The sequence below is a fragment of the Sus scrofa genome, chromosome 3 (assembly GCF_000003025.6).
Source record: "Sus scrofa isolate TJ Tabasco breed Duroc chromosome 3, Sscrofa11.1, whole genome shotgun sequence".
NCBI lineage: Eukaryota > Metazoa > Chordata > Mammalia > Artiodactyla > Suidae > Sus > Sus scrofa.
The window spans coordinates 47,521,639-47,534,923 of NC_010445.4; the positions used below are offsets into that span (position 1 = coordinate 47,521,639).

The window sequence follows — 13,285 nt, forward strand, 5'->3', positions numbered from 1 at the left end:
TCCCTTGTGGTGTGGGTTCGATCCCTGGCCTGGGAGCTTCCATATGCTGCAGGCATGGCCAGAAAAATAAAGTGGTTAAATATTTGACTTTTTCTGGCTCTGGGGGGGAAAATGCTCTAGGTAGGACTAGGGTGCAGTTTTCAGGATTAGAAAACATTGTCTTTTCTCCTTGAATACTTTTCCGCTTTAGGCCTGTATCATAAACCTATTTTGTTGGTCTTGGCTGTAAATCTTTTAGTTACTCATTTTCTCCATTGTTACTATTTTTGTCCTTTTAGGGCTGCATCCGCAGCATTTGGAATTTCCCAGGCTCGGGGTTGAATTGAAGCTGTAGCTGCCAGTCTACACCACAGCCACAGCTGTGCAAAAATGTGGGATTGAAGCCACATCTGTGACCTACACCACAGCTCACAGCCACACCGGATCCTTAACCCAGTGAGCCCAGGGATCAAACCCATGTCCTCATGGATACTAGTCCGGTTCGTTATTGCCGAGCCACAGCAGGAACTCCTTCTCCGTTATTTTTAAAAACAGACACCATTTCCCCACATTTATGCCTAACTTCTGTCCCAGTGTTCCTAAGTGTGTAATATTCTCTTTCTCTTATAGGAGTAATAAGAAGCTCTTTGAACTCTTTACAATTCATCTGATGCTTCAGGAGTTACAGCGGACAACACACCCAGAACATGCCTTTCTCTGTATTAACCTTAATTCAACTCTGTTCAATTTGGGCTTAACAAAAGGTAACTCCCTGGCCTCCAATGGAAGCCATTAGCCTGGCTTTTTCTTATTTATAGATGTTATGTATGTTTTGCTACTTGTAAGACTGTAAAAATCACCAAAGTAACTAAAAGTCTACCAGGTAAAGTTAAGAGTAGCATCATTTATCATGAAAAGTGACACCCACCTCAGGGCTTCTGCTGCCTGAAGATGCACGGCCACTCCCTCCACCTGCCAGTGATGTCGTCATCCCCAAACACCAAGAAGACGCGAAAGCTCCGTGCAGAGGTCGCACTTGTCCTGTGTACTGCTACATCCCTGTGTCCAGAGATTGGTATTTGCCAAGTGAAATAAATCTATTTCCTAACTTTTCTACAATGAATATATAATACTTAGGAAACTAAAAAGAAATGAGCACATCATGACTACAACTGTGAAACACACCTACATACATACATACATAAGGCTGTATGCAGACTGTGAACATCACATTAAGGTGGAAGTACGAGGGCTGAGGAGTTGTAAAGAAGTTAAAGAAAACGGTATCACCTTCTTCAGTTATTAAAACTCCCCCCGCCCCCGCTGTGTTCCCTTATAGAGGTACAGCTGCAGGATCCGTGACTAAAAACGTGGGCATGTGCCTCGGGGGCCACTGCTTTGTCAGGAACATCAAGTGAAGTCATCCTTGATTTCATCTCTTTCATGATAGAAACATAAGAGTATCACAGAATAGATTGAAAACAGCAGGAAGGGAAGAAATGTTGCCCAAATTAAGAAAACTACCAACGAAAAACAATAGCTACACCAAACGAAAAAACAGAGATGTGTTCACAACCAAGTGACAATCCACAGACAAGTGGCGCAGTCCCAGTACTCAGGAGTCTTCTCCGTCTCTATAAAACCCTCTTCCACATAGAGAACAGACTTGTTGCCCTGGGGGGCGGGTGCGTTTGGGCTGAGCCGATGCATGCTAGTAAACAACAGGGCTGGGCTGTGCTGTAAAGCACAGGGAGCTCTCTCTATTCAATGTCCTGTGATGAGCAAGAAGGAAAATAAATTTAAAAGAATGTATAGATGTATAACTGAATCACTCTGCTGTACAGCAGAAATGAACACAACACTGTAAATCAGCTATATTTGAATAAAAAATGTCTCACCCGCATTCACATTTTAAACAGAACTCAAGTATATTGCTTTGCAAAATCTGGTATTTTTTTTAACTAAAAAAATTCTTTAATCTTTTTTCCTCCTTTTTTGGCTGCACTTGTGGCATGTGAAGTTCCCAGGCCAAGGATCAAATCTGAGCTGCTTCTGGGACCTATGCTGTGGTGACACTGGATCCCTAACACACTGCCAGGCTGGGGATCAAACTAGCAGCGCCAGAGGCAACACTGGATCATTAAGCCACTGCAGGAACTGCCTCCTAAAAATTTTCTTATATTTTGAGATTATAGACAAACATTGATGTAGCTCTACAGACACTAGGATCTAACATGTTAGAAAAAAGAAAACAACGTCCCAAAAACTATTCCCAGAAGAAAGAACTGTTCACAGAAGTATAGGCAGACTTCAGAGATACCATGGGTTCAGTTCCAGACCACTCAAGGAAGCAAATGTTGCAGAAAAGTGAACCAAGAAAATTTTTTCTTAGAATGTATAAGTTATGTTTAAACTACAGTCTGTTAGCTGCACAACACCATCATGTTTTAAAAGGCAACGTATATACACCATCATTTCAAACTACTTCATTGCTAAAAACAACTACCTGTCACCCGGACCTCCTTCTCTTTGCTGCTGGAGGGTCCTGCCTCCACCTGGCAGCTTATGCAACTTCTTCACACAAGACAGCAATGAAAGCTCTTCCTCCCATAACTGCTCTGCAGTGGGCAGTGCGGCCTGACAGCACTTTCCCACAGGAGGACTTCTTTCAAACCAGAGTCACTCGTCTCAGATCCTGCAGCTGCTTCATCAGCTGAGTTTAGGGAATATTTAGGTCCTTTGTTGTTATTTCAACAGTCTTAGCATCTTCACCAGCTGTATGTTTCATCTCAGGAAAACACTGTCTTTGCTCATCCATGAGAAGCAGCTCTGCATCCTTTCAAGTTTCATCCTGAGTTTGCAGCCATCTGGCCCCATCTCCAGGCATGCCCCCCCCCCCCTTTTGGCTGCACCCAGGACACACTGACATTCCTCCTGAATCTGAGCAGTAGCAATGCTGCATCCTTAACCTGCTGGGCTGGGGATCAGACCTGCACCTCCACATAAACCAAGCCGCTGCAGTTGGATTCTTACCCCACTGCACCATGGCAGGAACTCCTAATTCTAATTCCAGTTCTCTTGCTGTTTCCCCCACATCTGCAGTGACTTCCTCCATGAAGTCTTGAGCCCCTCAGAGTCATGCATGAGGGTTACAATCATCTTCCAAACTATTAATGTTGACATTCTGACATCTTCCTTGAGTCACAAATGCTCTTAATGGCATCTGGAGTGGTAAACCTTCCAGGTTTTCTGTTGCCTTTGCCCAGATCCATGAGAGGAGTCACTGTCCACGGCAGCTACAGGCTTACAAATGTATTCCTTAAATAATGAGACTTGAATTCCTCCTCGCCCATGAGGTGCCGATGAATGTTCTGTTAACAGGCATGAAAACGATAACCTCCTGGTCCAGCTCCATCAGGGCTCTTGGGTGACTGGTGCGTTGTCAATGAACAGGACCATTTTGAAAGGAAGGCTCTTTTGTCCCCACTGAAAATCCATAGTTTGCTGCAGCCACCTCCTGGAATCCTATCGGCAGGATCTTCCAGGCAACTTGCTACATAGCTTCTGCACCAGCTCTTCCTGCTTCACCTTCCACTTTCATGTTACAGAGTCGGCTTCTTCTCAACCACTGTGAACCAGCCTCTACTGCCTTCAGACTTTGCTGCTGCAACTTCCTCGGAAGCCTTAATGGAACTGAAGAGACCTGGGCCGTGGTCTGGATGAGACCCTGCCTTGAGGGAATGTGGTGGTTTGATCTTCTCTCCAGGACAAAGGAACTTTCTCCACATCAGCACAGGGCAATTCTGCTCTCTTACGATTCAGGTGCTCGTACTTTCCTTCAACAACAGTTCCTTTGTACTTACAACCTGGCTACGGCTTTGCACAGGAGGCCAAGTTTCAGCCTATCTGAATGGTTTCTGATGTGCCTTCCTCATCAAACTTGATCCTTTCTAGGTTTTTTGGTTTTTTTTTTTTTTTTTTTTTTTTTTTTTTGTCTTTTGGTCTTTTTTTGTCTTTTCTAGGGCCGCTCCTGCGGCATATGGAGGTTCCCAGGCTAGGGGTCGAATCGGAGCTGTAGCAACTCGGGATCCGAGCCGCGTCTGCAACCTACACCACAGCTCACAGCAACGCCGGATCATTGACCCACTGAGCAAGGCCAGGGATCGAACCCGCAACCTCATGGTTCCTAGTCAGATTTGTTAACTACTGAGCCATGACAGGAACTCCAGATCATTTCTAGGTTTTGATTTAATGTGAGACGTGTGACTCTTCCTTTCACCTGAACAATGGAAGGTCACTGTAGGCTTACTGATGGGCCTAATTTCAATACTGCTGTGTCTCAGGGAAGAGGGAGGCCCAAGGAAAGGGAGAGAGACAGGAAGAGCTGGTCAGTGGAGCTACAAGTACACGTTATTGATTAATTCATCATCTTATATGGGTGCAGTTCATGGACCCCGCAAAGCTAGTACAAGGGTAACATCTAAGATCACCACAGATCACAATAAAATAATGATGATAAAGTCCGAATACTGTGAGAATTAACAAAATTAACAACAAGGAGTTCCTGTTGTGGCTCAGTGGAAATGAATCTGGCTAGTATCCATGAGGACGTAGGTTCGATCCCTGGCCTCCCTCAGAGGGTTGAGGATCTGGCATTGCTGTGGCTGTGGTGTATAGGCTGGCAGCTGCAGCTGGGATTCAACCCCTAGCCTGGGAACTTCCACATGCTACAGGTGCGGCCCTAAAAAGACAAAAAAAAAAAAAAAGAAAATATGGCACAAATGAACCTATCTACAAAACAGAAATGGATTCACAGACATAGAGAACTGACTAGTGGCTGCCGAGGGGGAGGAGAGTTTGGGATTGACAGATGCAAACTATGACACTGAGAATGGCTAAGCACTGAGGTCCTGCTGTACAGCACAGGGAATTCTATCCAATCTCTTGGGATAGAACATGATGAATAATAAAATAATGTGTGGGTCATTGCTGACAGCAGAAATGGGCACAACATTGCAAATGAACGATGTTTTAGTTTAAAATGTTAATTAAAAACAAAAAAAGGGAAAAATAGTTCTGTCTTGGTTGTGTTTGCTGTGGATGATAGACCTGTCCTCAGAACCCTTCCTCTTCTTCTGTAAAGTATTTTCCAAGCACCTTTCCATGCGCGGTTTCTCTCTCTGGCACCTTTTGCCTGAACTTGCAGTATCTACTTTCCCCAGACAGGGTGACAAATTCAGAACTCCCTTCCCAAAGTCTCTCATTGCCAGTTCCTCGCACCCAGAATCCTCCCCACCCGCCTCCTCTTTGATGTCTACCTCTCAGTCAGGTTACAGAGCTGAGACTCTCCCTGAACTTTCCCAGTGATTTGAGGCCAAAATAATAGGACAAGCTATGATAATGATAATCACAGTTATTTAGACAAAATGAGATACTGCTTTTTAAAAATGTTTACTTTCTGTGTGTAGAAATACAACATACATCCAACCAGAAGAATTTCAAAAAAAACTATTAGACACTTTGCTTCCTTCTCAAACTTCCACCCACTGGATGCTTGATGAACACATGAATTACAGCCTTTCCCTTTTCTTTTCCCTTCCACCCTTCGTTCCCTCCTTCCTCTCTCTCTCTCTTTTCTTCCCTCCTTCTTCCCTTCGGACCGCAGCCGAGGCACATGGAGGTTCCCAGGCTAGGGGTAAATCCCGAGCTACAGACACCAGCCCACGCCACAGCCACAGCCAAGCCAGATCCAAGCCAAGTCTGGGACCTAAACAACAGCAATGCCGGATCCTTAACCCACCGAGCAAGGCCAGGGATCGAACCCACATCCTCATGGGTACTACTTGGGTTCATTGCCACTGAGCCACAATGGGAACTCCCGGAATTACATCCTTTAGGAACTAAGGAAGTCCCAAAGAAGACAGGTAGAGAAAACTGCCCTGCACGGGATCCTGATGAGAGCTGACAGGAGAGCCTCTTACACAGAGATCCTGAAGACAATGCAATGAATCTAAATACCTACTTCAAAAAGCACCCTTTACCAGCCAATTTTGTGTTTTCTTCCTTAAGGATGGGAGGGGAGGGGAGGGAACTAAACATAAACACAGGACGCAGGTGTGGACACCTCCGCTGAGCCTTCCCTCTCGGCCACCCGCCTTCCCCCACAGGAGCTCCTCCACCAAACGCTGCGGGCCGGCCCCTGCGCTGGGCACGTCATAGAAAACAATGCAGACGAAGCCCCTGAAGTCAGCTTCCAAACGCCCTGTGCTGAGAACACAGGGCTTCCCTGAATACTGAGCTCCTACCTGCAGTTTCTGGTGTATCTGAAACAGCTCCTCGTATATCTGGTTGACCTGAAGTGGAAGCACGCCCTGCCGGTCTGAGGCTCCGGACGCTGGGGCGCCGACACGTTTCCCAGGGGAGTCACTGCCATCACTACGACAGCCAGGCCAGTTTCTGGAATGCGAGGCCAAATCAGGTGGCCAGGCAACTGCTGAGGAAATAAAACACAAATTACAACCGACCTTAATTTACGGTTTTCCCTACCCTCAGGGGGAGTAATCTCAGAAGGAGCTACTTAAAACACGATTCACAGTACTGGTGGAAAAGTTTTGAGCACGAGGAGCAACAAACGTTAACATTGAGAACAAGGGCGGGATGGGCATACAGGAATTCTCGGTGCTCTTTCGGCAGCTTCTTCGCAAGGGGATTAACTGGCCAGGCCAACAAATGGAGACCTCCTGTCACAGAAGCTTGGCCTGGGTGCCGAACGGAAAAAAACAGAAAGGCAGGGACAGAATTTGGGGCGAAGCAGGAAAGAACAGCTTTATTGCTTTGCCAGGCACAGGAGGTCACAGCAGGCAAACGCCTCAGAGACTGTGCCCCCTGGGGGAAGGAACAGAAAGTGTTTTTTTCAGGTTGGGGCCACAGATAAGGAGCAGGGTAGAGGCAAGCTGGCATTCTTCTTCAGAGTTGGTGCTTATTTAAAAGGAAAGAAGGAGGGAGGAAAGGAAGGAAGGAAGCAAGGCCTTCATTTGGGTCCCGGATGAATAACTGTAACTTTTTATCCATCACACCATGTGAGTAACTTCCCCTGATGTCAGCAAGCACAGCGCTGGGTCTGTGCTTTTACCAGGTTCTCAGGAACAACTACCCACTCTCTTCAACTACTCAGCAAGCTCCAGACGCTTATGCCGCCTCCCAGAGAAAAACAAGCATGTGGGCAGCACCCTGTCCCCTTCCTTTGGTTTCTGAGATGCTGGGTGGGGGGGAGGGAGAGGGCACCAGGAAGGACTCGGGGTACTTTACCAATTCCCAGTCCTGAGCTTGAAGGAACTACAGAGCGGCGCTGGGCCGCGCCTCCTCTCATCCCAATCACAGCTTAACGATGAGCCAAGTTCATCTCCACAGGAGAAGACATCCACGTCGTCTGTGAACAGGAAAGAGCACAGTAGAGACCGCTAAGGTCAGGCAACAAGGATCTCTTTCTGGGCTCCCGAACCTAAGACGGCAACATCACTTCATCCGTCTGTCTCCCGCAAGCAGACTTCCAGAAAACAGGCATCGAGCCTCCAATTTACAAGATGCTGTCATCCACCAGCGCACCGGATTCTGGGTCCGACGCTGGGCAGCAAGCCGAGCAGGTGCCTTTAACCTGTTCTAATGGCTAGGCACCCGAGCACCAGAGACGCCACGAGAATCTTCTCAGTGCCACCAGCAGAAAGCACAAGGAAGGACTAAGTTCAGAATCCAGCCTGCTTTCCGCCTCCCCGCGATATCCCGCCAGGCCTCCAACGTCCAACCCTTCCTTTCTCCCTTCGTGAATCTGAGACAGTAAACGCTGTGTAATAAACTCTCTTCGATGCAGTGAAGGAAAGAGCCAGAGCCTCCCCGCGAAGGCGCTGAGCCCTGCGGCCTGAGCGCCTCCCAGCCGCGCAGACCTACCTGGGGTGCGGGGAGGCCGCCTCCGACGCTCAGGACGCTCCGCACCGTCCGATCGCCGCCACCCCGGCTGAAAGAGAGCGCCAGCGCGGTGACCGGGTGCAGGCCCTCCCCGCCGGGTCCCCACACACCGCCCCCGCACAGCCGTCCCCGTTCCCGCCCAGTTCCCGCTGGGCTGTCCCGGTTCTCGCCCGGTCCCCGCACAACCGTCTCCGTTCCCGCCGGTCCCCGCACCGCCCGGTCCCCGCTCAGCTATCCCCGTTCCCACCCGGTTTCCGCCCTGTCCCCGCACGGACGTCTCCGCTCCCACAGGGTCCCCGCACAGCCGTTCCCGCTCCCGCCCGGTCCCCGCGCAGTGTCCCCGCCTCGGAGAACCGAATCTGCGCAGCGCCCCGTCCTGGATGCCCGACGCGCCAGCGGCGTCCGCGGTCAGAGGCACCAACGCGGATCCAGACCGCCGGGCGCCCGCACCTTTCCCCGCCGAACTGGCTCGAGCTCGCCGCTCTGGTCCGGGACCGAGGCGGTTCCGACCCGCATGCAAGTCACCGCGGGGAGCCCCTGGCACGCGTTCCCGCGGGGACGCGCACTGACCCTCTGGGGTGCGGTGCCCGCCAGGAGCCGCCCCCCGCGACGCGCCCACGCCTCGACCTGCAGACGCGGTCATAGGGGGATTCGCGCCGGCCGGTAGGCAGGGCGGGGCCTCACCTCGGCTGGGCAGCCGCTCGGAGGCCGTAACGGCTTTTGAGGCACTCCACCACCAGATCCTGCCCTGGTGGCTTCACCACCCTCGCCTCCAAAGCGGCGGCCGCCGTCGTCGGCCCCCACCCCCGCCGCCGGCAACGTCGTTCGGCTGGGCGGGCGCCGCGGACTTGCATACCGACGTGCCCCACGCCCCGCCCCCGACGCTGAGGCACGCCGTGGCTGCCGCCGTCTTCTTGTCAAAGGCGCTGTAGCCCGCGTAGCGAAATGTGCGTCTCACCGCGTAGTCGCTGGCGTCCGTTTGTGCTCTTGGGTCCAGAGGGTGTGATGCCTGTGGATCGAAGATCAGCCCTTCTTCCCTTTCTGCGCCCGGAGCACCTGGGCCGCATTCGGGCGGGGTCGGGCTGAGTCTCTGTCCCCACGTGTTGGCTCCTGACCGACAGGTCTGTGTCAAAGATGCTGCTGCCCATTGGAAACAGCTGTGAACAGCAATCCTAGAGAGTCGGTTTTGGTTAAAAGTATCCGTTTCCACATCTTTCAGTCCACAGTTGTAATGCTCAAGGTGCCACGGAAATCTGTTTACAGAGCGAGAAATCTCAGGTGTGCTTGCCTTTACTTGTAATTTCCCCTAAACCCGAGTCCCCGCTGAGAAGCAGGTTCAGCGCAGACGCGCACCCACATAAAAAACAGACACACGCATATAGATACTCAAACATACACACACTTGATTCTGAGGGTCAGCGCCGCCCACCAGCTCCAGGGAGGAGAACCTCAAGTGAGCCCACCCCACAGCCCCTCCCTACACAAATGAGGCGACCTCACTGGGAAAAACACAGGAAGGCAGATAGCAGCCACTGGCAGCGATTCTAAGTTGCAACCTGTGTGCTAACTTGTCCTGGCAGTGCTACACTGAGTAGTCAGATGAGTACATCTCCCCCTTGTGTCGAATTGTGACTCTAGCCGTTTCCAAGTTTTCAATGTCTACCCAACTTGAAAAGTCATGTCCTTGGGAACTCTGGAATTTACATGGCACTTTTGAGTTTACAGATCTCTAATTATCCTCATTTGATTCCAAAATGAACAAACAACTAGATGCACAATGAATTTTTTAAATGCCATGGCTGTTAACAATTGTCACTTTATTTTTGCTACAAAAATTCACCAGAAAAAGGTACTGCAACAATCTAGTATAAAGCAAATCTTTAACCAAAGAACATGGTATAGACCTTTTTAAAATATGCATACTTTATCACAATAACTGCAAGGAAAAATTCAAGTTCTCTCAGAACCAAGTGCAGTTTGAGGTAGCAGAAACAGATGACAAAGATTTTTTTCTAAAAATGTAAATAATCAACTTGTTTAAAATGTAAAAATTAATTTAATACCTTGGAAGCTTCATATCTTTTTTAAGGAAAGAAGTTACTTTGCTTAAAAGTTAATTTAACTATACAGGATGTGCAAGAATTTATAGAAGAGCACTTTGGTTAAGTTTCTACCCTCTGTGGCTCCATCCATTCACAAGTGAATCTCTATTCATAAATGAGCACACCAATAGTTAAAATTACAAAATATATTCCAAATCTAAAGGAAAAATTATCCAAGTCATGGTCCCTTTATTCAAACAGTAAGTATATTCATGCAGGAAGTCCAATATCATAAAAGGAATTAAAATTAAATTGCATATATATCCTTCAATAGTTTGAGAAGGTCTATTGCTTTGAACAAAATAAGTATTATTCCACTTTAATACAGATGTCAGGAGTACATAAACACAAGTACACCTGAAATACACCAGTGTTTAAACGTTTATTTCACACCATGCAAGGTCAATTATAACACATTAAAAAGCGACAACAGCTATAAGCTGCAATTTTACATTTATACATTGGAAACGTCCATTTTCAAAAGCTGAACATAATTACCATATTGTCATAACAGCTAGGCTTTAATTCAACGGTTTATACAAGAAAAATTTACTGAAACAATGATTTTACTGTATCTGTCCACATTCTACGATAGTAATTCTTCGACTAACTGACCCTTTAGGAGAACCAAATGATTCAATCTTTTTCACAGTATCCATGCCATCCTTAACAAAGCCAAATACTACATGCTTAAAGTCCAAATGTTCTGCTTTTTTCAGTGTTATGAAAAATTGAGAATTGTTGGTATTCTGGCCTCGATTGGCCATTGACAGTAAGCCAGGACCAGTATGTTTCACATCAAAGTTTTCATCTTCAAATTTATCTCCATAAATGGACCGTCCTCCCGATCCATCATGTTTGGTGATGTCTCCCCCCTGAAAAGAGATTTCAATTAACAAGAATCCCAAAGACACTGTTAAAATGCATAAAGAACTAACCACTGAAGGACAGGTGTTAAACACCCAGCTTCGCTGCGAACCTAAGCTTTGTTAGTTTGAAAACTGAGCACCGTGCATTTATGAAGGAGGATAAAAATGGAAGAGATCTTTTCCCACCTCAATTTCTGGCAGGTTCAAGGCATTTAGAAATATGAACCCTTTTAGACTGAATGTTCTGCTGGGACAGAAGCTGGGGTAGGGACACCAACTGCTGTGTGGAAAAGGGAAGGAAGTCTGGAAAAACTGAGAAACACTCAAGTTGCCCAGGTAGGTGTGCTGTCCCTTTCTAGACCCCCACTGTGAGGTGCACTGAAGACTTACTTGGCAAACAAAATCTGGGATCACTCTGTGGAAGATGGAGTGCTTGTAACCGAAGCCCTTCTCTCCAGTGCACAGTGCTCTGAAGTTCTCAGCGGTCTGAGGAACAACGTTTGAAAATAATTCCATGGTTATGCGTCCTAGAGGTTGATCATCTGCACAAACATCAAAAAACACCACAGGATTTGTCTCCTTTGATAACTCTGCTGTTAGTGATGTTTGTCCTTTCTGATGTTTCAACAAATTCTGTTGACATTCTTCAAAGGTTTTCTTAAAACAATCAGCCATTTCTTTAGTTTTAAATCTCACTGCAAGCTGTTCCACTTTGGCTTCTCCATCTATCAAACAACAACAAACAAAACAGTGGTCTTAGTGTTGCGCTAAGTGTTATACACATTGTTCTATGTATTTGTTCTCAATTGTGGGAAAGTCTGAGTGCAGAGCTCACCAGCATAGTCTGAGGCAGTCCAAACTAAAGCATTGTTGGAGACATTCAAGGGTTTCAATTCCATGGTTTTGGTGATGACATGATTTGCACACACTTTAAAGACCTGGTCCCTGCGCATGAGGATCCGATAGTAACTCTTCATCGTGTGCCAGAGGATCTTTATGTCTCCGACCCCACGCTCCTTCCACTGACTGACCTCTCGATCCCACCTGTAAAGTTTGGCTCGCTCTTTAAATAAAACTTCTTCATCTTCTTCTCCAGATTTTACTTCTACCTAAGATAAGAGATGACAAACTATAAGCTGCTGCTTATAAAACATCCCACAACAAATTCCAAAGATTCACATTCCTTTAGATACTGACAGGAACAGAATTTGAAAACAGTTAACACCTTAGGGCTACAAATGCATGCGATTTGAATGAGGCAGGAAAGACCTGATTTGTCATGAAATATTTTCCTCTTACACAGCATTCTTCCTCCTTTTAGAAATTAATACAGTATTTTGCAGGAGAGAGGATATTTCAAAACATGCTTATTCTTCAAGAGAAATATTATCTACTGATTGAAGTTGAAATTTATAAAAGTAACTAACCAAAAACAACATTCTTGTTAAAAAGAAAACAAAAGTTACTTTTTAATGAAGGGACTGTGGCAAATCTAAGATTAGTTTTTTTGTTTTTGTTTTTGCCCCTAGAATTATGTTATGAAAACAGACAAAACAAGTAAGTTCTTCCCTACAATTTCATATAGGATAAAATGTTACCAATATTATGTTTATATATAAATTTTTTCAAAGAGACAATTTAAGCTTAAAGGCTGAACTTCTAATATAGAACTTCCATTTGAGGTGGGCAGTGTTCTGAAACAATGCAAAACAAGGCCAGCCCTACAAATCAAGTTTTAAACGTCAAACGTGAAATTACTAGTACAGCTTTCATTGCTTAATATTCACCTCTGGTAATGACACTATTGGTTCAAAGTGGATGTCTTCATTGTGAACCACCTCTTCGTCACTGCCATCTTCGTCTTCGCCACCTCTGCTGGTCGACTGTGCTCTGAACACAGCTGCTCCAGTATTTGCCCACTGGAAATTCTTATCTGACGGACAAAGTAGCATATTTAAACAGTCCGAGTCCGTTTCAGTAAGCTTTTGATCCCCCTATTAGATTACTTTATCCATGAATCTAACTGCCGACGATGTGACATGCTTCTAGTAACAACGTGTGAAAGTGTATTCTTCTGGCAGGTTAAACTCAGGTGGCGAGCACACGGCACGGCACGGCCAGGAACGTCTGCCTGGACGGGCAGCACGGGGTCCTCTGAGCCTTAGGTCACCTTCACAATATTAAACACCACAAGGACTTTCAGTAATGAACTCAAAGTACACACCGTGAAACTGTGAACACCTGGTTCAGCCTCCAGGGGTAGATTATTTCATAAAACAGTCTATCACATGAAAACAATAACTCTTGAACCTAGAAATGTTCTCAAAGAGGCCAAATCTGCTACTTTCAAATGAGCCAAAGTGGACTAGGCCC

General features: G+C 46.8%; 2 protein-coding genes across 15 annotated transcripts in view; one reads left to right on the top strand and one right to left on the bottom strand.

Moving 5' to 3' along the window:
• The window catches only part of CCDC138 (coiled-coil domain containing 138), a 54,958-nt gene extending 50,990 nt beyond the window's left edge, over positions 1-3,968 (top strand). For 9 of the 10 annotated variants that reach the window (XR_002342510.1, XR_002342511.1, XM_005662331.3 and 6 more), the window contains one exon: positions 610-1,895. Coding sequence is in view for 8 of the 10 variants with exons in the window: in XM_005662331.3 (XP_005662388.1) it covers positions 610-775 (166 nt within the window). In the remaining 2 variants the exon portion in view is untranslated. Of the gene's footprint in view, positions 1-609; positions 1,896-3,587 lie in introns of those variants that run through there. The other variant, XM_013995876.2, reaches the window with a different exon arrangement.
• Positions 9,724-13,285, bottom strand: part of LOC100511376 (E3 SUMO-protein ligase RanBP2) — a 69,967-nt gene continuing 66,405 nt past the window's right edge. For all 5 annotated transcript variants that reach the window (XM_021087106.1, XM_013995883.2, XM_013995882.2 and 2 more), the window contains 4 exons: positions 12,700-12,845; positions 11,748-12,021; positions 11,303-11,637; positions 9,724-10,918 (listed from right to left, as the gene is read on the bottom strand). In XM_021087106.1, coding sequence (XP_020942765.1) covers positions 10,610-10,918; positions 11,303-11,637; positions 11,748-12,021; positions 12,700-12,845 — 1,064 coding nt within the window. In that variant the 3' untranslated portion in view covers positions 9,724-10,609. The remainder of the gene's footprint in view (positions 10,919-11,302; positions 11,638-11,747; positions 12,022-12,699; positions 12,846-13,285) is intronic.